Source organism: Perna viridis, chromosome 10, assembly GCF_037379345.1.
Source record: "Perna viridis isolate PV_CMFRI_1.1 ecotype Kerala chromosome 10, ASM3737934v1, whole genome shotgun sequence".
NCBI lineage: Eukaryota > Metazoa > Mollusca > Bivalvia > Mytilida > Mytilidae > Perna > Perna viridis.
The window spans coordinates 27,729,176-27,756,361 of NC_142454.1; the positions used below are offsets into that span (position 1 = coordinate 27,729,176).

The 27,186-nt window shown below is 31.4% G+C and overlaps 1 protein-coding gene across 6 annotated transcripts; it reads right to left on the reverse strand.

Moving 5' to 3' along the window:
- Window positions 1-26,488, reverse strand: LOC148605223 (receptor-type tyrosine-protein phosphatase kappa-like). Of its 6 annotated transcripts, XM_088548010.1 has the most exons (24): window positions 26,277-26,487; window positions 24,119-24,316; window positions 23,027-23,224; window positions 18,590-18,787; window positions 17,963-18,130; window positions 12,372-12,572; window positions 11,572-11,686; window positions 10,665-10,765; window positions 9,864-10,078; window positions 8,641-8,728; window positions 8,016-8,089; window positions 7,458-7,494; window positions 7,148-7,245; window positions 6,651-6,776; window positions 6,129-6,277; window positions 5,828-5,963; window positions 5,268-5,417; window positions 4,349-4,448; window positions 4,038-4,111; window positions 2,950-3,081; window positions 2,286-2,408; window positions 1,645-1,796; window positions 931-1,066; window positions 1-370 (listed from the first exon to the last, which is right to left on the reverse strand). In XM_088548010.1, the coding sequence occupies exons 1-24, from the start codon at window positions 26,365-26,367 to the stop codon at window positions 296-298; spliced, it is 3,135 nt and encodes a 1,044-aa protein (XP_088404136.1). In that variant the 5' UTR covers window positions 26,368-26,487; the 3' UTR covers window positions 1-295. The 6 variants fall into 6 exon arrangements, with proteins under 6 accessions (XP_088404136.1, XP_088404137.1, XP_088404138.1 ...); XM_088548011.1 differs by lacking the exon at window positions 6,651-6,776 and having other exon boundaries at window positions 26,277-26,488; XM_088548012.1 differs by lacking the exon at window positions 5,268-5,417 and having other exon boundaries at window positions 26,277-26,488.
- Between the last annotated feature and the right edge of the window lie 698 nt (window positions 26,489-27,186).

Here is a 27,186-nt window from a genome sequence, read left to right on the forward strand (position 1 = left end):
CATGTATTATGCCTTTATTTATACCACACTCACACTTTAAAACAAAATTATATATTCAAATCGGTATTTACATGAGCGTCAATGATTGGACAGATACATTAAAACCCAAGTATATGGCGTGAATGTGAACACAGGAAATAAAACTTCAATGTATTATGATATAAGCTAACATTAAAAAACACAAATTAAGTCTACTGGTTGATATGTTAATTGCAAGTTGTCAAAATATAAAATGATAAGCTAATATAAGTTAAATACACACTTTATATACTTCATTGATTGTTATTACAAACTGCTAAATGAAGTTGGCGTATGTCTCGAACTGTTTCAAGTATTCAATGACAGCTTCGTACAGGAAACGGTATTGCTCCTACAGAGGAAAGAATGTAATTTAGACATGTTTGTCGTCTTATGATCTAAACATAAAATTACAAATAATTTTGTACTTTTTTTTGTCTTCATCCGCATACTTTTGTAGTTTGTTTTTGCTTTTAGATACCAATGATTGCTTATTACGCATAACAGTTATGAGTTCTCAGTTTACTCTTTTGGCCTCAAAATCATTCGTATATAAGCTAGGATACTTTAAAATTGTAATAAAGTTGATAGGGGATTGGGTTATGAACTAGAAATTACTTTAGCCCAGTTTCTATTTTTTTAATGAAGCAATGATATACGGTTATGTATACTTCGAATATGCTATAGTTATACATGTAACAGTATGCATTTATGTGTTCTTTACTTGATTATATTTAAATGATGTTATCTAAATTCCTCTATTTTCACGTTTGAATGACCAATATGGTTGATTTGATGGACGTGTGTTTGTACTCGCTGCACATGAATTGTTTTGCATAATCAAGAATGTGTTGTTCCCAATCGATTAGCTGAAGATTATAATACGTGTGTATAAGTTTTCTATTCACTGACATAGTTAGATATAATTTGGGGTCTTCTATTCCTCATCTGTTTGATGGTGTGTTGTATGTCAACATCCTGTTCTATCCTCATTTTTTCTATAACAGTTGACATTACACAATACAGACCACTCTTGTCACACCCATTTCTGAAATATTTAGAAGGGTAATAATACAAACTACTTATTAAGAAATCTACTTTATTTATAGATGACAAAAGACTAGGTCGACAAAGGCGATACACAATGTGAATAGTCATTAAAGATTTTAATTGTTTTGGGGAAAAGTATCCTCAACCAGGTCATCCCATGCATCTCGTTTCCTGACAATCGTAGATGTGCATTGTGTACCGGTTCTTGCCCAATGAAACATGAGTGCATTGAACTTTAAACCACTTGTTTGTTCTATTTTGCAGCATATGGAGACAAAATCTCCGCGTGTATTCGTTGGCTCAAAGTTAGAACCATAACAAATATTGCTTTTCGATAAATACAGTTGTACAAAATTCAACAACCCTAAAACGCAAAAGGCCATTCTTTGCTTTGCACATGGTAGAACAAATTGGTTTTATATCTTTTGTTATTTTTATCTAAAATATACTGAAACTTATAACCTTTATTTTCATATTTTCATGTACATTCCCCCTTTTATAAGAAAATTAGATATGCTGTATTAATTTAAAATCAAAAGAAAGTATAAAATATACATTAGATTTGTGTTTACTTACAGGCAATGGACGAGAAGAGGACCGTCCCCGCTTTCCCTTCCACGTGCATCTTCTATGCCAGTGATAAAAGAGAAAAAATCTTCGACGTTATCCGGTATGGTTTTCGCGTCAGTCCAGAAGATTTGCTGGAAAATTGTCACTCTCTTTTGTTCCTAGAAAACGTGTTCAAAATTTAAATTAATAAGATATGTGTGTTATTGTTCAGTTTTTCAAGCAATGCGAACAATTAAATACTGAACATGTGTGCATTTATTGTTGGTGTTCCATACGCTATTATGCACATATTAAATAATTTACTCCCAATCAGTTACTCTCAGAAGTATTCTGTAGATGCAATTTATAATGTCAGTAATTCTAGAAATGCTTCAGAGCAATATTGAGTATCGCTTTCTGTAAATATATAGTTTGCAAAAATTAAAATATCCCGAATTGTTTATTCAAGGTATATCATATATAATACTTTCAGTAGATAAATTATTCTTATATTTTTCAGAGATGACGACCCTAAACGAACATACTATAAATTTCAAGAAACAAAATATAGGTCACCAAACTTTATTTTGGGCCAACTGAGCCAAAATATAGAGATTTTGAAAACTTATTATATAGATTTTGCATAAAATTTTCTCTGTTTTGCTTACATGATTGGACGATAAAGAAAGTTCCATCACTACATAATGTTTCTTCCGGACTAGCTTCTTTTGTTTGATTTTAAACGGTCCTAAACTTAAATTTTCATCTTTTTGTTTAGGCCAGTACACATCCTGTAAAATAATATAAAACATAATCTCATTTTCGATAGCATTACATTCTTAAAATGCAAGACAGGCCGGTTGGACATTCATTTGCAAGTACAAACAATTTTTTCCTGCAAACACGGATACATTTTTTATCAAAACGCATAGCTTCATATAAAAAAAATTCTTCATTGGAGGTTCAGTCCTAATATGTTTAGTTTTCTCTTTGTAATATTAACTAGAAGTTTATAGTAGATACTTAAGTAGACAGCCGTTACCACATGGAAGACGCCGTCTCTGTATACAAATATTGGTAACAAATATCGAAGTGTAAGTAATAGGATACTTCAAATATGTCAATTTGCTGAGTGAGAAAACAGGAAACAAAGGTTGTTTACGTACACAATGCAGCAAAAAAAATGTATAGATAACAGATAAAAACTAGAAAAGGAAAACAAGCCGTTATAGAAAAAACTAAAGCACGAACAATATAAACTTCTACCAGAAAGCGGTACTAAATAAAATATATATATATATATTTATACATTAACCCTTCATCGGTATTTACCTTTTGTTCATATTCAGTATTGAGCATGACGATAACTGAAATTTCATAGTCATAAACCAGCCTCCAGAAATCTATCAATGTGTTTTCCATCGGCATCTGGGTCACAACAAACGCTCGGCTGCTTTTGTAGCCCTGAAATATTTTATTGAAAACGAATTGCTTTAGAGGTATAAAATTTTGAAACACTAAACAATTCGACTATATGGAACACATCATATCCGTCGATTTGCCATTGTTTCAGTTAAGAGTTGAAATATCGTATTAATTTGATTATTGTCGTCTTTGATATGTTTTTGCATTGGCATTTGCGACACTGATGGACAGATGTGATGACCTACATCATGTGGGGTGACGTATTTCAATGATATCATATTCAATAGACCTGATGAATCCCAGGCACTGGCTTAATATTTCTCTTGTTTTGTCCATGTGCATTTCCTTTTGGTTATCATAAGAGCTTTGGGGTTAGATAATTATTCGTGTCACTTACTTGGAATTTTTCAGTTGTTTTGTTCAATTGAAGGTGAAGTTTCATATGTAAATGCGTACAGATTCATTTAATATGGTAAAATACCATTAGAATAACCGACCAAATCATACATAGTCGAATAATTTTTATTTACATTAATGCATATGCAATAACTTAGAAACCCTTGATTCTGCTTATTTATTTTCAATATAGTGACACATTTGAATAATTCCTAATGTCATTTGATTAGGGGCTTCATGAAGATATTTATCCCAAATAAGATAATCTAATATATAAATACGTTATATACTGAATATTACAGGCTAAAATTTTGTTTGATATGTCGTATCAAATCTCGACCGTCGGTCTATCGTTTCAAACCGATTCTCCTATTCAAATTCAAGGGCCACATGTCATGTTTTTTTAAGTTTAAATATACTTCCAGTGTGTTCCTAGGTATGCAATATGGATATATGGTATGTGATATAGATCCAGGTGTTTAATTTTTGAAATTGTTATGCTATATAGAAGAAACAATATAGGGTTTACAACACTTGTAATGTATATACAAAAAAGTAAAATTTAATGTTAAAATTCTATATATTAAAGTACACCATACCGGCAGGAAAACAGCGTTGATGTACTCATTGTGGCCTTCAACAGTTGATATTAAACGTGGCATTTCTGATTCCACTACAAAAGAATATACATCAAAGTAGCTCAAATTAAACTTTGTTTTCATTTACTGAAATAAATTGTATCTCAAAGATGCAAATTTTTATTTAGCACAGGTTTTAAACCGAGCCCATGTTATTGAAAAGCAAGGTTAACAGGATTGACTTTGATACACCTTGCAAGAAAAGAACAAATGGCGATAATTGACAAATAAAAGAAAGCATTCCATCAGCGTCAACGATATTTATTTCCTACCTGGGATTATATTACTGTATCTATTTTTTTTCCTGTTTTCGGGGTTCTTTCCTTTCTCAAAATCATCTTCGTCATGTTTCTTCGACAGTGATGTAATAAGCTGAAGAATTATAGCAAAGAAAAAGGTAATAAGAAATAAAATGCACATCATATATTGTACGCAAGTATTTTTTTTATTTATTTGTTTTTTTTTTGTTTGCATTGAGACCACATTCATAATGCTTTTAGCTACATCATTCATCGGTTCAATAAAGTATAAGAAACACGGGTAAAAGAGTAAATAACAATACATGCATATAAAGTTATATAATCGCTGTCTATACGGTTATAGACAATGGCACAATACCTCTTTTATTGGAATATACTGTAAATAACTAATCGTAATAACATGTAGGCTGGAGGTTAGGCACGCTATAAAACTTAGCTTTAACCCATTATTCTCACCAGGAATTCTCCTGCAAAGGCAATGTCATTTCTGTTGTTTCTGATTTTCTGGACTTAACCTTGATTTTTGCATTTGTTGTGTTGACTTGAGTTTATCAGGCCGATTTTTTTTTAAAATTACTCTTCATTTCCATCATAGCAACATCAACATTTCCAAAAAAATAAGTGTCACCTTGTACTTGCTGTGTGTATATTTCGATTTCAAATGAACAATTCAATATCAAGGAGTAATCAAGTGAGCCAAGATTATAGCGAAAATCAAAATAATGTTATCCAGGGACGAAGACCAGACACGGAAAACAGACACACAGCAAAGATTATAAAATAACCAAAATAATACACGCAAAGTAACAAAAGTAAATCAGCAACTCTGACTCCACTGAAAAATGGGAGCATGGATCAGGTGCACCGGTAGAGTAAATGTCCTCTGCTTGTCTATAAACACCCATCGAGGTGATTACACTACAGTACTTACATCATATTCAACGTGTAACTTATGTTTTTTCTTAGTAGAATCAAACTTCATCAGATCCTTGTAAACTTCTGGGAAATCACTGGTAGGGATCCCAGTGTAAGGACACACCAGGGCTTCTAAGACAGCATCGTGAAGGAATACGTACTGGCGCTAATATGACAAAATTGAATTCGTAAGACAAAAAAAGCCCGTAGCCAATTACTGCGGAACGGTCATTTTTATTTTCATTGGAATTTAGTTAACACACCTATTATCATTTACAAAAATATACTTACGTCACACAGAGGGTGCAATTTGATAGATCCACTAAATTTGTTAATTCTCTGATCACATTACGATTACTTGAAATAGGAATTTTAACTCATAAACATACTAGTTTCCGAAAGTTATGTTTAATTAATTCAACGATCCAATTTTGTGTGAAAATTTCTGTTGCTTATTTATGCATTAGTAAACCTCTTCAATAAAGTTCGATTTATTACCCCGGATTCACATCAGGACAACACGCCTGTTTCTGTCAAACAACAATGAAACTTGATCATGTAGTTAATTCAACTTACAGCAGTCTGCACCATGTTTACTCTCTGTCTCCTTAAAGTCTCAACACAGCGAAATACATCAACATAGCCCACTTCTGTTGCCTCGGTTGCAGCGTAATCAAGAGCTATATATGTTCCCGTTCTTCCAATGCCAGCACTTAAAAATAAAGTAAAACATGTACCTCAATATTTAAAATCATCAATACACCTCTGATAGATCTTTACAATAACGATAAAGTTTACTTCATTTAAAGTAAAAGAAAACAGTTGACTTCGTCATACTGCTACTTTACTACTTTGAACATGAAAAAGACTGTTTTACCTGCAATGGACGATAACTGGGCCCTTTGATGAACTTTCCGTCGAATTAACCTTGTGTCGAAAATATACAAGAGAAGATGAATATTTCGGTACATCTTTGTCTGGCCAAGCTGTGAAATGGAATTGTATGATGGTCTTCTTTTCTCTTTCCTTATAACATGAGAAGAGAAGTACTGAATTTAGCAGTGTATCAAACATTATCGCTTAAAAAGGCTCACTTATATAAGTTTTGTTTTTCTCTTTAGATTTTGATTAACATTATTATTCATGCGATTATACATTGCAGCAATAAGCTATGTACCAAGGTTAAATAAAGCAACAAGGTTCAAAAGGTACTTAACCATTGACGAACAAATTGTGTTTAAATGTTTTCCAAAAATTCCAGATCTAGTACACTACTCACGCCTATAGAGCATGGACTTTTATACATAGGTTTACAGAATTCACACATACAAGCGTATGAAATTAGAAAAAAAAAATGATCTTGATCAACTGTTTAACAATCATGATTTATTTTGACTACCTTTAACATCTTGATATGCCTAATTGTGAAATCTGAATATATATCTTCTTTCGACAATGTTATCACAATTCCGTCAAAGTCATTTGATTTTCCACCAGTCTCCGGCCAGTAGTGGTTGCATTTTTGCTAAACGAATCACAATTGTAATCGAAATGAAAATATACCATTTATTTAGACTATATCTCGGTTTGTTTTCATGCTTGAAACATGAATTTCGATTATTACCAAATCTCATATAAATGTTCTAAAATCTTTTAAACGTTGAGGCTTTCATGCAAATTGATCCCATAACATATGAATTGTTTCTGGTAATAATCAAATTATATAAAAATATTTAATTAGCAATGTATCTTATAACTACACTCATTTGCGATTGTATAAAAAAACAGAAGTCAAAAGATTTTTAAACTGGCATAAAAATGTTTCGGATTAATGTATTGCCTTTATACATTTTCTTAAAATGATAATTAATTTGATTTGCATAATTTAGACAGTACCTTGGCCTCTTCAAAAACATTAGTCAGCATTACTATTTTGCCACAATCAACCTGCCAAACCATTTGCCAAAATTCATTGACAGTATTGTCCTGCGGACCTAAAATATTTGTTGAAAATGTCTGTTAATACTACCCACAAATTTATAATTTGAGTGTTTACTACCTTTTATGATAGATCAAGAAATTATTACAGAAATTAAGCTACTAAATATGTGCTCAATTCAGTTTTAACTGACATTGTTTAAATAAGTTTCATTTACATGATTTTTATCAGAAGCTACATTTAGAACATTTTGTGTTTACAACTTACCCTGTGATGCAATATACTTCTTTAATCGTCCATAACCCTAAAATAAAGACAAAATGGCACCTAATTAAAGAAAAAAGCACATATCTATAAGCAGATACTGTTCATGAAAACCACCGAGCGATGAATGTAATTATGTTTTACTTGTAAATGTAAAAAAGAATGATTGAGATATTTTTCACATTTTTCATTGACTGACACGTTTAATGAGTGAGGTACTTTTTTGTATTTTTGTTTGTTTTTAGAGTAGGTAAGTAATTTATGGGGTAATGAAGAGGCGACGGGAATCAAATACATTTGTATTGAACTTTGGAAGGCGAAATCTGTCAATCTTAAATGTAATGTTTGCAGAAAAATAACGTGTATGTACACACTTATCATTGGTCTATTCTTCTATTGAATTTTGAACCAATAGAGTAAGGACGGATTCCTAGCCGATATATAATAAAAAACATTCATCGATCTAAGACGCTTTTTTCAACTGTTTGTGTTTAGTAACTAATAACCAAATATTAATAAAACAGCACCATTTTTTTCTTGTCTTAGCTTATATGTACTTACATTAACATAAGAGGAGTTGATATAATCGGACGTTAAATGTGGACTTGTCTTTAAAACAACACGAGTTTCGTCGTCTGTAGCAATAAGTACACAAAAATATAGTAAAAAGTCAATTAGATAAAAATGTGAAAAATTTGTATGATTAAAGATATATAAAGGTCATTAAGTTAAATAAGGTAAACACAATTTTTAAGATTTCATAAAAAAAAAACTTTATTTAAGATGATTTGTTTTCATACTTTTTTATATTATACGTGGCCAAATGCAGTGTATTTGATGTTTTTGATAATTTTAAATTGGGTAATGTTAATATCAATGAAACCACATTAACATGTTTCATGATATAATGCTATTATTAGCCGTGACACAATGCTATCGCTTTCATTGATTTACTACAATTGTAATCTCTACATACAATATGTTCCATATGTAGTTATTCCATTGTCTACATCGTGATTCTTGATTTTATTTGTTTATGCCCGCTATGATTCTGGTTTTATTTGATTGTAATTTTTTTTATGCTTCGTATTCTTTTTTTCTTTTTTCGAATTTAGTTTACGTTTCTGTGATATCGTTAACCGTGAATGCGTTAGGAAATTATCTGAAACTATTAAAATATACTTACAAGCGAAAAGATTTTTGTACTTATTTTTAATTTTATTTCCAGGTTTCATGGCTGCAGTTGTTGGGTACTGTAGACCAGTCTTAAATTTCTGTAATATAACAATAACTAAAACAAAACACAAACACATAAATAAGACAAAAACCAAACACATACACAAAACGAAACGAAAAGCGTCATTATTGTGTGAAACTCCGCAAACTACAAAAGACATTATGACTGATCTTAGCTATAGGGAATACTATTTTAAAATGTTGATTGAACATATTTCAATAATTTTTTTAATACATTAAAAAAAAACATGATTTAGGAACATTATTGATCAATGAAAACAGTTGCATTTATTTATCACAAGACATGTCACCAATATTCGGGATTTGCATTTTTAATTTCAATAACTTTCATTCAGGTTTTCAGCAGGTGTATTTTTCATGTTGTTCATCATCATTGTTTGCTATATGGCTCTTTACTTTCCTATATATCTTTTTTCTGATAATTAGATTTTTTTTTTACGATCTATATCTTTTATTTTGATGTATAGCTCTTTTTATACATTTTCTACTGATATAAAGCTTTTAACCATCGATTTATATTCCTCTGATTTATAGCTCCTTACTTTCTAAATATCTTCTGATATTTAGCTCTTTTTGTTCCTAACACAAAGTTTAAAGGCCGTATGACTGCAAATTAAATACTGACTAACTGGCCATTTGTGAAAATATTTCAAAGAACAAGAACAATATAAAATAATCTATAGTTAGTGATTTTCTAGCTGCATTTAATTACGAAACACTGATTCGTCCCACTTAAAATTGGTTTTTAAAGTTTAATCAAATGATATGTGTATCAGATCATCTGAAATATAAACAAATCATTCAAATGTATCTTATGTTTGAAAACCTGCTTCCCGCAGTACATATCATTCAAATCATATGTATTCCTGCTTGGACCAATTTTTATGTAAAAAGCCTGAACATGGTCTTCAAATCATGAAGGGTTATAACAAATTTACCACGGTGATAAATTATTGGTACACGAAAAGAATAAACAAAAAAGTAAATTAATGAAAGTCCATACACTAAATGGCAATATCGGGGTAAAATAGCCTTCTTCATTCTTTTACAGAAACTCATATTAAGCACCCAAAAGAAACGGAACATCAAAACCCAATTTGCTTTCAAAAGTTTTCATGTCTAAAAAAACAAATATTTATAACTAAAACGTACCAAAAACTCGTCTTCAAGTTTTCCTCCTTTGATCCGACCATTTTCTACATAGTTATAGAAATCTTTAACTAGAATAGCTGTTTTTGACATCTGTGGACCTTTAGTGAAATCATAATATCCACCATCTTCCTTTGTTTCGTTATTGTAAGTCCTGTCTATGCCAGAGACATTAATTGCTGGTGAAGGATCACGATTGTCTTCAAGTAATTCAAGACCTGCATATCATGTTTAAGCAAATTAACTTAGGTTGTATGCATAAAAATAATTTTTAACGATGAAATAAAAATACAAAGTACAGCTTCGTCGATCGAAGTACACAGTATACCATATATTAATTGTATTAAATATCAATATTCTCTATGATTTTGTCGTTTCACCTTCTTCTAGGAAGGCTAGATAACGGCGATATCACACAATGGACGATGTGATACCATCTTGTTATATGCAAAATTTTCCGTTGCGATTGACTCTTATGTGCTTGTGTATCATTTCTTATAAAACCCGATTGGTTATAGGCAGCACCCACACTGGCGACATACTCAGCCGATTTCAGAATGACTGCCATAGAAATAGGAGCAGATGTGGTAAAACGAACAAATGCATTATCATACAACTGGGAACACGAAAAAAAGCACCAAAGTATGACGGAAGTCGAAAGTTCATCGGTCGAAATATTAAAGATGAATCGTAGAGCAAAATTTTTTTTTAAAACTCCTGAAAATCGAACATCGGAAAATATCAGCTTGTTTGTTATTATGCTGAAATAAAAAAAAAAAAACAATGCAATTCTTAACTAAATACCTGATAGGCTGATTTCAGAATATTCGCTGTTTTCGTTTTTGCTCATGTTCGGTTCTTTGTAATTGGTTGGTTCTTCTTCTCTATTACTTTCACGTTGTCTTCTGAAAACGAGTCCTTATTATTTATAACGAATATTTTTTTAACAAAAAGAAAAGGAACCCATATTAAAAAAAATAATAATAACAAAACACACATTTATAGTGAATATTGAAACACTGAAAAAAAAACAAAAACGAAAACAGAAACAAACAAAATATGAAGATATAAAGATTTTAAACCCCCCGTACAGACTGCTGAGAACCTGGCATTGTTGATTTAGTTACCAATGTAACAACACATCAATTAAAAATAAACACATCGAACTATGAAAGGTTAATGGATGGAATAGCGATTAGATATGTTTAAAGCTAAAAGCTGTTCGTAAATACGCAATTTTTTGACGCTAGACTTGCTTTTTTTAATTATCTTGGTTCATGCTTTTTTTTTTCACGTTAGAACGTTTATCAAAAAAGAAAGGAAATATCGTTTTTGTTTTTGTCTAGTGTCAATGGTTGTATTTTCCTACTTTTTAGTTATGAATATTTTACAAAACATCGATATATGAAAACAACAACAACGTCGTCGATGTTCGTGGTGTATCAAAATATGTTTAATGTTAAGTTGGTTACGATTCGATCTGAACAAACTTTGGAGGAACAATATGCAATCGTCCAAATTAATTCAATTTTAAACTAATAAGATTTTTTTGTTCATCGCCTTCCCAGATAATGAAGAACGCATACTGGAATATGAAAAACGTTAACCGTTCATATTTATGCAAATGCACATGCTGCTTGCAAAAGGCAAGAGAGTTCTATAGATAAATTTAATCGGTTCGCATTGCATTGATAACATTACAATATCTTACCTTTTGATGACGATAACAACAATTATTACTATTACAACAACGAGAACAGCTGCAGATATACCCCCTCCTATAACCGCTCCAGGACCAGAGCTTTGTGTAGAAGAATGCGAAAGTTCTGCAAAGTATATGTAATAGTGGACATGAGCAGAGATCACCTATTGATGAAAAACTCTATCACTAATATTGCATTTACGTATAAAGATGGACGCATTTGTTTTTTTCTTCCCTGATATATCTTCTACCAAGAACGACGCCTGAAACACACCAGATGTTGTTTATGAGCGAAAATAAACGAACAAAACCGACAACTAAGCGCAATATGAGTTGATGTATCTTAAACCAAAACAAACCGAAAATAAACTTTTTTAAAACGAAATAAATTACTATCTGTTCGGTTTATATACGTATCACTGTCTTGACGAACGTCAAATTGATCGAACAATTCAGGGTAAATTGTAGCAAATTTCAGTTCAAATGGAAAACGGCAACTTATATTAAACACATATAAACAAATAACATATATACATTAACAAATGTGTTGTAGTTCTGTCTGTCACAGATGTATTAAAATTATGGCGCACGTACCATCGTTAAGTACTCGGTTCCCATATATATTTCTATTAATATACAATCTACAATACAAAATATAAAACCGTTTAGATTCTTTGTTAGATGATGTGATTTAAAAAAAACTTCGCCACTGAATAAGATAATGAAATGGAAGGATTACAAAGCATTGATTTCAAATAATCTGAATGAGGAATGAATTCGTTTAATTTAAATGGATGCATAACGCTTACCCACGCATTCTGGTTGTGTTGTATTCCAACGGCCCATAACCGAATTTTCCAAATCAACCGTACACATTATAGCTGAAGAGCCTAGAATCCTGTATCCATTCTTACAGTCAAATGATACCACGGAATCAAACTGATATCTTGTAAGGTTCGATGGACGAATGATCAACAGGCCAGAGATGTTCAAGTCTGGACATATGACAGCTTGAAAAAATAAATAAGTATATAATTGTATTTAAAATTCTCGGTGAGCACTTTAATTAGAAAATGAAAACTAGGCCAGACAAACAAGTCTGAAATATAAATAATCATCTTATAAAAAAATAGTGAAACATTTATTGAACATATACAATTTAACAATTCACGGTAACTCAACTAAATCAATTTTTGGGGCCACATTTATATCTGTTGAAATAAGTTCTAGGGAAATGAAAAATAACCCTTATTAACGGGCATGTCGAAAAATTATTTGACCAATGTATGTTTGCATGTAGATGTTTTTTTACAGCACAATGTCTTTTCATTTTTACAAAATTAAACTATATTTTTTTTTTTGGAAATAATACGTAGAAGATAAGTACCACTTTTCTTTGATTTTCATTTAAATTCAGCATTGTGACAATGCATTTCAAACATTAATTGAAATTAAGAATGTACGAATGTTATACATTTACCTATTAAGTTCCTTAATTATACTTCAAAACTTTCTTAAGTAAGAGAATCAGTGTTATTAAAACAGGATATATTTCTTAATATTTGTATTTTTTATTTGATTGCATGTGATTTAATGTATAAACAAGATTTTTGTTCATATATCAAGTAAATGAAATATGAAAGAATAATCAAGCGAACCAAAATTCTAGAGGAAATCAAGAGAATGTAATGACGGGACAAACACCAGACATGCCAACATACATACAAAAAAGGGACATAATACATACAAAATAACAGACGTAATTAAGCAACGCGGACTCCACTAAAAACTGAGAGCATTGGCCAGACGCATCGGTAGAGAAGTGTCCTCTGCTTTTCTAGATACACCCACCAATTTGCTCATACAAATTTAAATCCGGTGTAGACGAAAGAGGAAAGAGAAACTCTGACACGTTTCACAGACAGTTTTCATGGTGCAGATGGATACACCGTACTGATCCGCTAGTTCATGATGACGACCATAAACTTTTGCAGTGTTGACTTCAAGTTGTTCCGGAAGCCTGATTGTAAGACGTCTGACGCGATACAATAGTCTGAGTAGTTACAGCAAGCTCTGGCATAACGTGTGAGTTGTGATATAGAAAAAATACGCAGCTGCTGAAGGAATGTTTTTACAAACGGAAGTAAAATTGACAATACAGAATTAAAAGTCATCGCGTTTGTCGTATAGTTTGATCAATAGTTTTTCTTTACCATCGACCTCTATGTGTGAGTCAAGATATGAGGCTGACTTCACAGTGTCTGCAGTATCCTTTATCTAATGTTCTTTGGGGTAGATGCGATGTATCAAATCCCCGAATCTAGGACTGTTTAACAATAATATGTCATTTATATAGCGGAAACTGATACAGTCACTGTATGAAATGAACTTCCCACTTGCCCCATACCCCACTGCCCCATTGCCCATCCCCCATTGATGCATGCCCCATTCCCCATTGGCTCATACCCCATTCCCCTAGCCCACTCTGCCATTCCTCCATCGCCAATTGTCCCATACTCCATTCTTAATATCCCCATTCCTTTATTGATCCATTCCCCATTGCATCGACTTGTTTCGAAAAGAAAATCAGTAAATGTTTTATCAATCATACTTAATGAATAAGGATGTAAAAACCTCAACTTTACATTAATCAGTTCAAACAACAAATACGAAATTGTCAACGATTTGATCTGACGAATAGACACAGACAAATATAGTAACAGGATGCAAAAGGGTTTGTGTGTGCAATCAATATTGATTTTGGAATCTCGCTGCAGTCCGAAATTTACCGAAATCACGCGATATTTGCATTGTGTACATATATTATCGCCACTCCGAGCTGCATGAGAAATAATCATCCACATTTTTTTTAAAACTATAGATATATATATAAATTGTACTTGAATTTCATTTCTATAATGATTCTAAAAATGTATATTCTTGTTTTATTTAAAATTTAAAATAAGGAAACACTTTTCCAAATGTGTACATATTCAGTCCCAGTTTCACAAATAACATATTTCTGTATAGGTGCAAACAAATTCAATTTCAATGATGGACTGATAGTAAATGTAAACAATTGTCAAAATAAGCATCATATGTGTGACTGCGACACATTATTTCAGTCCAATTTCTGAAAATGACATATTTCTGCAGATTGTAAGAATGTGAACAATTTTGACTTCAATAATGGGCCAAAATTATTATTTGAAATTTTAGAAATGACAATATTAGCATCCGGTTAATGGTTGCGACGCTCATATCTCAGTCAAAAATCTTCAAAATGACATTTTTTTTGCAAAGTGTGTGTTTGCGAACACTTCTGATATACCTATTAGACTAAAATTATTGTAAAAAATGTTAAAATTGTCTATTTCAATATTATGTTGATGGTTGTAATACATATATTTCAAACTAAATTCTTGAAAATGAGATATTTTACAAAGTAAATGAATGCGAACACTTAAAATTACCTTTATGGTTTTGTATTATTGTTTGAAATATCAAAATTGTCAAAATTGGCATCATATGTATGGCTGTGACACATTTATTTCAGTCTAATTTCTCAAAAAATATTTTTTTGCAGATTGTGAGAGTGCGAACAATTTTAATTTCAATAATGGTTCAAAATATATTCAGATATTAAAAATGGCAATATTAGTATCAGGAAGGTGGTTATTACATTCAAATTTCAGTAAAAAATCTTTAAATGGCATATTTTTCAAAAGAGTATGTGTGCGAACAATGTTCATATATTTATCAGTCAAAAATTATATTCAAAAATGTTAATATTGTCTATATCAGTATTGTGTTGATGTGATGGCTGTGATAAATAGATTTCAGGTCAAATTCTTTAAAATTACATATTTGTTTGCAAATTGAATGAGTTCAAATGCTTGAAGTTACCTTATAGTCATATATTATTGTGTAAAATGTTAAAAATGTCAAAATAAGCATCATATGTGTGGCCGTGACACACTTTGTTTGTACACCTAGATACAAATATATAGTTCTTTGTAGAGATTTCTCATTCTTTGTAAGAAATAATTCCAAATTATCTTCCAAATATACAGAGGAAGATGTTTACCAAATGCTGAAATTTTTTATCGACAACATATTTGTCCAGTGTGGTGGACGTGTTTTTCAACAAACGGTCGGCATTCCAATGGGAACAAATTGTGCTCCTTTACTTGCTGAACTATTTCTTCACTATTATGAGGCTGACTTTATATCTGATCTGATCAGAAAGAAAGAATATCGTTTGGCTAGATCCTTTAATCTCAGTTTCCGCTATACAGATGACGTATTATCTTTTAACAATCCTAATTTCGGGGATTTGATACATCACATCTACGCAAAAGAACTTGAGATAAAGGATACTACAGACACTGTGAAGTCAGCCTCATATCTTGACCTTCACTTAGAAATTGATGGTAAAGGAAAACTATTGACTAAACTTTACGACAAACGTGATGTCCTTTCATTCAGAATTGTCAACTTTCCTTTCATCTGTGGCAACATCCCTTCGGCTCCTGTGTATGGAGTGTTCATATCACAACTCATACGTTATGCAAGAGCTTGACGAAACTACGCAGACTTTTTGTATCGCGCTAGAAGTCTAACAAATAGACTTCTGGAACAGGGTTATGTTGCTACAAGATTGAAGTCATCATTACAGAAGTGTTTATGGTCGTCATCATGAAATCGTGGATCGTTATGATGTATCAATCAGCACCATGAAAACTGATTTGTTCAACGGGTCATAGTTTGCCTTTCCTTGTTTGTCTACCCCGGACTTGACTCTTTATGAGCAACTCGGCGGGTGTTTCTAGAAAAGCAGAGGACAAAGTAAGGGTACGAACAATTTTAATATCAATAATGATCCAAAATTATTTAAAAAAGAAAAAAAAAAATGGCAATATTATTATACTTTTCGAGGTTGCGAAAATGACATATTAATTTTTAATTGTCTTCTTCTTATTGCTCAAAATGTTTAATTTGTCAATATTAAAATTATGCAAATGTCTCCGACATAAAATTATTTAAATCCAAATATGAAAAAAAATTACATATGTTTATAAATCGTATGAGCGCGTAAATTTTCGACCTCTTTTAATTGTTGTCATATAATTATGATTTGTAAATTGGTTGCGGAAAAAGGCAAAACAATTATTTTTGATTGATCAATCAGAAATATTTCCAACGCCCAATTACCCATTGTCCCATCCAGCACTGCCCCTTATCTCATTCCCAATTACCCCATGTGCCCTCTGATGTATCAGATCAGCCATAATTTAAGCATCATAAGAGTTAAGAAATAGGTTAGCAAGTACAGGAGCACAATTTGTTTTCAGTGGAAGGCCGACCGTTTGTTGAAAAATTTGTCCATCACACTAGACAAATAATTACGTTGTCGATCTCAAATTCTTTCATATTGAAAACATCCTTTTCGGTATATATGAAAGATAATTTGGAATTTGCTTTTCAAATCTCTACCAAGAACTACATAAATGTATCTATCTGTATCATCTTTTTTTAGAATAACAACGATGTATAATGTTTCTGAGACGGGATTTTAGCTGAGTATAAGGAATAGAAATATGAAGAGTTGAAAAATAATAGGTTTTAAGTTCATTGTATTCGGATAATAATCATGAATCTAGGGTTTTAAGCAGAACTTTTGAACTTTTCGGGATTCAAATACATATGATACACTATTTTAGTTCAATAATATATATAATTATATTAATACATTTCATATTACAACATCTGAAATATTTATGAAATATAATAAGTTTACATTAGCCCGATAACATTCGTACAAATTTAACATTTTTGTTTAAGGTGGCCAGCAGAAAGGACCAGAATAAATTTTCCGTATTTGTTCTGTATAGGACAATCTTTTTTTCCCCTTTTCTTATTTTTTCCCTGTAACCTGTCCTGCCTTATACATTTTTTTCAAGATAAGCTTTCCTTTCTTTTTCATAATAATATTTAACAAAAAAAAAAAATAATAATAACATAGTACTCTTATATAGATTAAACCACTAAATGTGTTGCTACTTTGTACCTGCATTGCAACAAAAGTTAAGTGTGTAATATATATATCGAGCAATTACATATACGTTCGGACTACGTTCAATTTTTACTCTAAATGCACGAATTGAGTCTTCGTTTGTTCTGCATACAAAACACCCGATAGAATTGTTCGACGTTCATGCCTATGCTGAGTGCTTATTGTGCGTATAGATATCGCGACTGCAAAAAATCTAAATCTCAAAGAATTTTTAAACATACAAATTTCAACACATCTTAGATGGTAATATGAACCAAATTGCTACTTCATGATACCCAAAAAATACTATACTTATCAAATGCAAGGGTTTATTATATAACTCACCATCACATGTAGGTAAATGACTCCAGTTACCAGATTCTGTGCACTGTATACTACCGTTTCCATTCAATACGTAACCCCTATCACATTCTACTTGTATAGTTTCTGGGAATTTGTTCATATGGTGCAATACATTAGAATGATTTAATGTAATGGTTGAACACTCAATACCTATTTAAGTGAAATAGGAATATTTCAGATCTCGTACATATTGGAAATGCAGATAATCAATAGCTTTTTGTGAAAAATAGAAACAAAAATATTTTAACTGATATATTATATGAATAATCTTCTGTTATATTGTTTAAATGGTATTTATAAAGAAAAAGTCTTTTTTTGATGAATCTATATAAAGCCGTGAACTAAGAAAATTTTCACATTGTGTATAGGATTGAACGGAAAAACGAACCAACATGTTAGTGTTGTTTATGCATTGTATTTAAACAGACTTCAGAATACCGCTCTATTTAAAACTGTTTCTGTTAGAAAGAAAAAAAAATGAAATATGCAATAATAATAATAATAATAATAATAATAATAATAATAATAAAATAAAAAAATAACGAATATAAATTAATTTGAATATAGAATTGGCACTGTGTGCTCAATGAGTTTGCTAGAAATACTTACCGACACACTTTGGTTGTGTAACATTCCAATGACCATAAATCGATTCTGCTGACTTCACTGTGCACTTTATGCCTGGAAAGCCTTGGATTTTGTATCCCATCTTACATTTAAATGTTACCACTGAATTGTAGTTATATCCTGTGAGGGTCGATGGTTCAATGAACAGATCAGAGGCGTTTATGTTTGGACATTGGATAGCTTGAAAATTAAATTGTCATGAAGGTTTAAATTTAATGGAGCTTGTATTTCACATTTTTCAAAATAAAAATGGTGGTTTTGATGTGGGATGTTTGAAGTTGATGACAAAATAATTCAGTAACAAATCATGATATATAGAAATATAATTATATAATCTGCAGAATATTAAAAAAAAGTACGGTTCATAATTCTTTGATATCATGTTGACAGTTTATATTAAAATTCAACAAATTCCGTGTCAGATTTATACCACTCTTTTTTTAGTCATCATTTATCGATCGAACTTGACCGTGTAGAATTTCAACATAACATGTGTTTGAAATAGGACCACAGTGTACATATTATATTTCACGTACTATGGAATATTGTAAAAATGTAACGATGTAAAAAACATCATTCTACCAGCTCTAATTTAAAGTTAAAATAAAGAAACCTGAACTTTACATTAATCAGTTCAAACAAAAAATACAAAATTGTCAAGGATTTGATCTGACGAATAGACACAGACAAATATAATAACATAGGCTATTGCCATTCACTAATATATGACAGTTACGGCGTTCGATAAATTTAAGTATTACAGTTTTGACATGTAGTTCGTTAACTCCTAATGGGTCAAAACGTAAGCTTTTTCATATCGGACCTCTTTGTTGCGTTCAAAGACAATTACGTAATTATACTTATATTAAAGAAAAAGAAAGAAATATTCTAAATTGCAACTTCGATCTCGTTAATTACTTTTCCTTTTATCCTTTCATCCTTCCATTAAATATTCATTTCAAAACATTCGCATTCCTGTTGCTTTCTTATTGGGCTTTTTTATATTTGATACTTTTGGGCAATTTTATCTTAATATTCCTTTAAAGACATATATAGGTAGATTAAAATCATTGTCACACATATTCCTAAAAAAAGTGTCAATGTTTACTCCTGTGGCCTATGGACCTTGATGTTGGGATTGAAGACATATATGTATCATTTCGGTCTACGTCAGAACATTGTTCTACTTTAACTGCAAAAAGAGTAATCAAGGGAACCAAGGTTATAGTGGTAATCAAAAAATCGTAATCTAGGGACAAAGACCAGACATGGAAAACAGACACACACAACAAAGAACATAAAGTAACTAAAATCATACATACAAAGTAACAAAAATAAATGAATGAGCAACCCGGACTCCACTAAAAACTGGGAGCATGGACCAAGTGCATCGGTAGGGTAAGCGTCCTCTGCTTTTCTAGAAACACCCGTCGAGTTGCTCATAAAAAGTCAAGTCTGGGGTAGACAAACGAGAAAAGGTACACTATGATCCGTTGAATAAATCAGTTTTCATGGTGCTGATGGATACATCATAACGATCCACGAGTTCATGATGACGACCATAACACTTCTGTAGTGATGACTTCAATCTTCTAACAACATAACCCTGTTCCAGAAACCTATTTGTTAGACTTGTATTTGTTAGACTTCTAGCGCGATACAAAAAGTAGTTTCGGCAAGCTCTGGCATAACGTATGGGTTGTGATATGAACACTCCATATGCAGGAGCCGAAGGAATGTTGCCACAGAGAAAAGGAAAGTTGACAATTTTGAATGAAAAGTCATCATGTTTGTCGTAAAGTTTGGTCAATAGTTTTCCTTTTCCATCGATTTCTAAGTGTATGTCAAGATATGAGGCTGACTTTACAGTGTCTGTAGTATCCTTCATCTGAAGTTATTTTGGTAGATGCGATGTATCAAATCTCCGAAGTTAGGATTGTTTAAAGATAATACGTCATCTATATAGCGGAAACTGAGATTGAAGGATCTAGCCAAACGATATTCTTTCTTTCTGATCAAATCAGCTATAAAGTCAGAGGTATGAATAAATATTGGAGGATTATTTCGAATCAAGGAATTGTACTGCGAAACCCCTAGTTATTCAAATCACGAGGGTTAACCTTAAAATAAATCAGTTAAACATGTAGTAATTATCATTTTTTTTCAAAGGAATTTAAGGATTAATCGAAGACAAAGCTAATGAACCCAATAAGTTTCTTTTATAGACATTAAACCAAACACTTAGGCTGTGTTTCATTCCAATGACTAATCATCGATTCTCTTATCTGCACCGTACACTTTATAGCTGGACGGCCTGAATCTTGTATCCAGTTTTATATTTAAATGTTACCACTGAGCTATAATTATTTTGTTAGGATCGACAGTTCAATAATCAGATCGGAGGCGTTAACATCTGGACACGGGAGAGCTTGAAAATTATATTTATGAGGAATCCAAAGGTGGCATTTTTGGCTCAATCCACGATGATGCTATGAATTAATTATTTTCGGACATGGACTATCCATATGCTACCGGTCTCCAAGATGGTGTCGAAATGGAAAGATGTAGGGGATACCGGCACTGCCACCCGGTGAAAGGTTGAGATGTGGAAACATGGATGTTAAATATCAAACTTCAATTTCCCACACAAGTCGCCATCTGCACATCCGAGGATGTTTAATTGTTGGTGCGAGATTGAATGGCAACTGCTATAGAGAAAAGTATTACACAAGGAAGCATCGGGGCTTTATACAGTCAAAGGCCGTACATACAGCTGATGGAATTAGCTTCAATGGTCAGATCTGTATCAACACACCGGTAGAGCCGGCCGTATGGCAGTAATATAATTCCTCAAATAGTATTTCCAAAACTACATACATGATTGTTTTCTGTTGTGTGTTTTCTTTTTCAAGCTTGTGAAAGACAAAGTGATTTGATTTACAGTGATACAGGGAAGATAACGTAAACTTATAGAAGGGTCTGAAAAATTCCCAACGATGTTTGAACTGTCAAATTTGCCAAGCAAATTTTTGGTCGTTCCCTCCGCGGGACTCGAACTCGTACCGCTGAGACATCTATATCAACACCGCCTGCACTAAGTCCAATGGTCCAGGGCGCTTTTTATACTTGTACATATTAATTTACAATGTAATTTTACAAATATTTACAATATGGTTTAGTCTGCTCATTTGTTTAAATATAAGCATTTGAAATTTTGACAGGAAAAGGATTTCTCTAAGTTTTACATTTATTTTGTATTAGTATGGTTTTTCTTTTTTATAGGAAACCCCTAGTGAATAACAAGGATCCCATACAAAATATATCAAATAACATTTCAAGGTTTGTCAAATTAAATTATGAAGTCTGGACACTGGGCAAAAACAATCATAATGCTATGAAAAAGAAAAAAAAACGAGACGAGTCCCAAAATCTGACAAAAATTCCTAAACATGAGCAGCGAGCATCCATCGGGAAGTTTAAGTTTAACAAATTTCAAAAAAAAAATTGTTGCATTCAAAATAAACTAAACCAAATTGCTTCGGGTTGCATTTAAACTTAAGTTTGTAACTAGAATAAAATACAATTACACTCAATTAGATATTTTTGCACACAGGAATGGTGTAGCCTTACATTAAGAATGTATTGCAAAAATTTGGCAAACATTTGTAATCTAGAAGTCAAAGAATCTTCCACGTTGTGTTCATTAATGTACGGATTTTTTAACGTTGGTATTGCACACTATTTAAGTAGCAGTCTTTCTGAAATCAAACAGAGGGTTATTCATGCACGTCTTAAACTCACCAAATTTAGTTTTATTTTTTGTTCAGAAATATATACAGGTCACATGACCAGTTGCAGTCTCTCATTTGGTTGTTGCGCTTTTGAAATAAAAATTACATATATTTGTCATAAAATTGGCACTTTGCAAGAGTTATTGTTTTTGATTTGGTTTCATTTGGTCGATTTTAGTGGGAGACCAATGTATGGTTTTCTAAAAAATGCAGAATTGAATGCAGAAATGGTTGTCGTTACGTTAAAGTGTAGCATGTGTAGGCTGAAAAAAGTACCATTTGTTTAGTGGGTCTTTTACACCATAATTCACCTATCCATTGGTGGTGTCTGAATTTAAAGTGCACTGGTACTTTAATGTCATTTCGCCCAATATGTTAACAAAATTGTTCTAATTAAATGTCTTGAATAAGAAAGAAAGAGAGCGACGTACAGAATGGTACCGTCTCTCATATTTTGATTTTTTTTTTTTAATAATGTCAAATTAAAATTTCCAGGATAAATTTATGTGAGACTAGATTCAATATTTCAAATAAAAAAAATACCTTTACTAAATTGAAGAAAATAATAAAAAAAGATAAATATTTGTTTTATATAAATGTGTGAAATATGTTTAGTTGAAGAACTTACCAACACACTTTGGTTGTGTTGCATTCCAATGACCAATTATCGATTCTTCGGATTGCACCGTACACTTTATGACTGGAGGGCCCTGAATCTTGTATCCAGTCTTACATTTAAATGTTAACACTGAGCTATAATTATATCCTGTCAGGGTTGATGGTTCAATAAACAGATCAGAGACGTTGACATCTGGACACGGGACAGCTTGAAAATTAGACTTATAAAAGTTACAAGATTTCGTTGAAATTTAATAAGGCCTGTTATTGTTTTAGTCACTGTATCACTAAAGCTGTTTAATTAACACTTCGTTTGTAAATTGCTAGTTTTTGTGTTTTTATTTTTGCTGATAAGTAGAAAAGTATTTTGCAGGAAACTTCCTGAGGTTATTTTGAGAGGTTGTAACTATTGCACATAAACCAGTCTATATATTTAAAAAAAAAACAAAAAAAACAATACAAAACCAAACAAAAAAAAAACAAAAAACAAAAAAAAACAAAACAAAACAAAACAAAAAAAAAAAAAAAAAAAAAAAAAAAAAAAACATTTCGCTCTTATTGAATGTCTTTAATTAAACAAAAAAGGGGTGACAAAATATACTCAGGATTGAAGTCGACTCATGGATTTGTAATATACAGTCTGGCTACTCATACATTTATTTCAAATGTTAAAAATTAAAATCGATTGAATAAATTTCAATCACTACATTGAGTATTAAAAAAACTTAAATATGTAAACTAAAAAAATTTGAAAAATAAATAAATAAATAAATGATTGTCGTCCCACAAATTCCGCAAAAAGTGTCAGTGTTTCCTTGTGTGGCCCATGAGCCTGAATTTTGGTATTGTAGATACTATATTTTAATCTAAAAAAGGGGTATGTATAACATGTATTGGTTGATTTATTTCGAATCTAGGACTGTACTGCAAAAGCCCCTATTTATCAAATCCTGATGGTTACTCTTCATTAAAATCAGTTAAACATCTAGTAATTATCTGTTTTTTTTTTAAACGAATTTAAAGATAAATCGAAGACAAAATTGATAAATTCATTAGTTTCTTATATATATATGTGTGAAATAGGTCGGACTGAAGAACATACCCAAACACTTTGGTTGTGTTGCATTCCAATGACCAATCATCGATTCTCTTGAGTGCACCGTGCAATTTATGGCTGGAAGCCCTTGAATCTTGTATCCAATCTTACATTTAAATGTTACCACTGAGCCATACCTATATCCTGTCAGGGTTGATGGTCTCATCAACAGAGCAGAGGCGTTTATGTTTGGACATGGGACACCTTGAAAATAAACATTTGTACAGATTCAATTATTGACTCTTGTTGAAATGAAATGTGCAAAATACTGATTTAAATAACAGTATACCATAAACAGCTTATTTAACGCTACTACTATAAATTGTATGTACGAATGACGAGAGGTAAAAAAAGAATAAAGTCCATTTGTAAAAAAAACAATAACCCTGCTACACTACTTCTCTGACATTATCGATAAAGTTTTGTTTTAGAAAGATAGTTGACCCTTGAACTGGTTAGTTTACTTAATGATTATTTGATGTATTTGTAACCTTTGAGTCGATTCCATTTCAATAAACTCAGTCGACTTGGATTCTATACAACAGCCGAGTCGACAATCTTGTCGAAGTGAATTTTATTATTGATTTACAGAATAAGCGATTCAAACACAACAAATTTATTGCATTGTACAAATCTAGCATTTTACGTTTAATCTCACTTTAGTAATATCATTTGAAACACTATGACATTCAACTCGATATTTCATCATGCACATGAATTTATTCATAATACGTAGCAACATTAATAAGTAGCCACATTAAAAGTGATCTACACATTGTTCATGGATTTAAAGTAGCCACGCTGTAATGTATAAAATTAATTCAGACATGAAACTTACTTTGAAGACATGGCAATCACACATATCTTTAACACTTTTTTAAAAATGCTATGTGTTAAAAATGCAATTATTAACAAGTGTGTCTTTAACATTAGTTATCATGCACAAAATTGAAATCTCACAAATTTGTTTCATACTTGAACCCATAGAGATATACCAATTTCAAATTTAAATATCTTAGTTGAGCAAGAAATTTTGTCAAATAAGAATTGAAGGCAGTGATCAGATCATACTTTGGTACTATGTTGGGCTGCAGAGGACTTTAATTCTTCGATATCAAGTTTCCATCTCACATATATGACACGGTATACACAGCTTGGCTATGATTCGAAAGATTATAAAAAAAACATCCAGTTTGACGGATGTCGTTTTAACTTCTTGCCTGCATGTGGTGTAATATCTTTTTCGTTAGAATTGATGTTGATTTGAATCAACATTACGGATTACGGATCAGATTATTGTTCGGTAGTTTTTTTCGTTACCCTTATTCCATAAGCAGACTGTCCAGTTTTCACGTTTTGTCATGCAAAGCATAACTTATACCTTATTTATATCCATAGATTATAACCTCACCAAAACAAATGTTTTTTTTTATTTAATGATACAGCATTATTTAAATCATCTCATTTAAAAGGTAAACAATCGACTTATTTAGAGGCAGAAAAAATATTGCTGTTACCCCTGTCATATAGAGATCAGTTTCTGCTTAGAGTAAGTATGTTTTAATGTTCTAATGAAACGGATAAATAGTCAAAAGAATTGAGTGAACAAAAATTGGAAACGTTTGAAACCTAGGGTACATATATATATATATATATATATGCAATCAAACTTAAATGAAAATGCCCTAAATTGTTGAGAGAAATCTAAAAAAAAAGATACTGTCGTGTGTTTTTGTAGTAATCTAGCAAAATTTACAAATTGGATTTGGATATTTTCTACACTCAAACGTTGTAATAGCCAGACCAGTCCAGAGATGTGTATATATACATATGTGTTTATCTATCTACCATGAGTATTAATATTTTGAAAACTATACAAAGACTAATCTTTGACTGACACATGTATATATGGCTATTATCAGGTAATAGAAGAATAATTCCTACTAAGAATTTGGTCATTCAAAAATTTAGGATTATAGCATATTGTCAGCTGATCGGTAGTTGTTGTTGTTAGTTTTTAATGGAATAAATGTTCAAAGTGTAAAATTATGACTTTAAACATTATAATGTTCATTAAATTCCTCAAATCATTGTGTTGAAACAATACAAAAGTAACGAGTTTCAAAAAATAAGTTGTTTTATTTAATATATTTGAAATACGTACCCTCACATTGTGGTTGTGATGCATTCCAATGACCTTTAATCGATGTGTGTGTACCCACCGTACAATTTATAGCTGAGGGACCATTAATCATGTATCCATTCTTACACTTAAAGGTTACTACTGAATTATAACTATAACCAGTCAGAATCGATGGTTCAATCAACAAATTAGAACCATTCACGTCCGGACATAGGGTAGCTTGAAAAATAAGATGTATCTATACAACAGTCTCGAAACCAGGCACAACTGCCATGCTTCATTAAAAAAAACGAAAAATGTATGCCTTTCCAACGACATACATAGTAGACATTAAGCACAATTGATTATTTAATTTGATATATCCTTTCGTTGTACACCTCTTGAATACTATAATATTCCCACTTTCACCATATACCATTCCGGTTCCCCATTGTTCCCATTCCCATTAATAATTTTCCATTCCAAAATGAAAATTCCCCATTCTAATATACGAAGAGATTTGAGAAGTTCTGCACTTTAATAATACATTTACATCGCCATAAAAACATATTTAATGTGCTTTTGATATGCATATCTTAAGAGTTTTTTTACCAAGAGGGTCACTTTTAAAAAAGGAGCATTTTAAAGTTTTCGAAGTCAAACAGTTTGTAGCAATGAAAATCCAAACATTTATATAACGATTCTATTTTTAACAAAACCTTAAATAAACTTCAATGATAGAGTACAGAAATCTTAACTATTTAAAATGGAAATGCAATTAAAGTGTTCACGTTTACTTTAACTTACATTGTATATCACCTACAAAGAAAACAATTTGACATTTTTACTAAAACATTCATACAGAAAACAAACATATAAATATATTGAGATATAAGAGGCTTGTGACTCGAAAAACACGATATCATTTTAAAGCAAATTATTCATCAATAAC

What these genes read in the sequence shown, in the direction of transcription:
- LOC148605223 (XM_088548010.1), bottom strand. Translation starts at nt 26,367, where the DNA reads ATGATTAATGGTCCCTCAGCTATAAATTGTACGGTGGGTACACACACA. An exon ending in TACACAACCAAAGTGTGTCG is followed by an intron (nt 18,131 to 18,589) that starts GTAAGTATTTCT and finishes TCACTTAAATAG; the next exon opens with GTATTGAGTGTTCAACCATT. An exon ending in TCAACTCCTCTTATGTTAAT is followed by an intron (nt 7,495 to 8,015) that starts GTAAGTACATAT and finishes TCTTTATTTTAG; the next exon opens with GGTTATGGACGATTAAAGAA.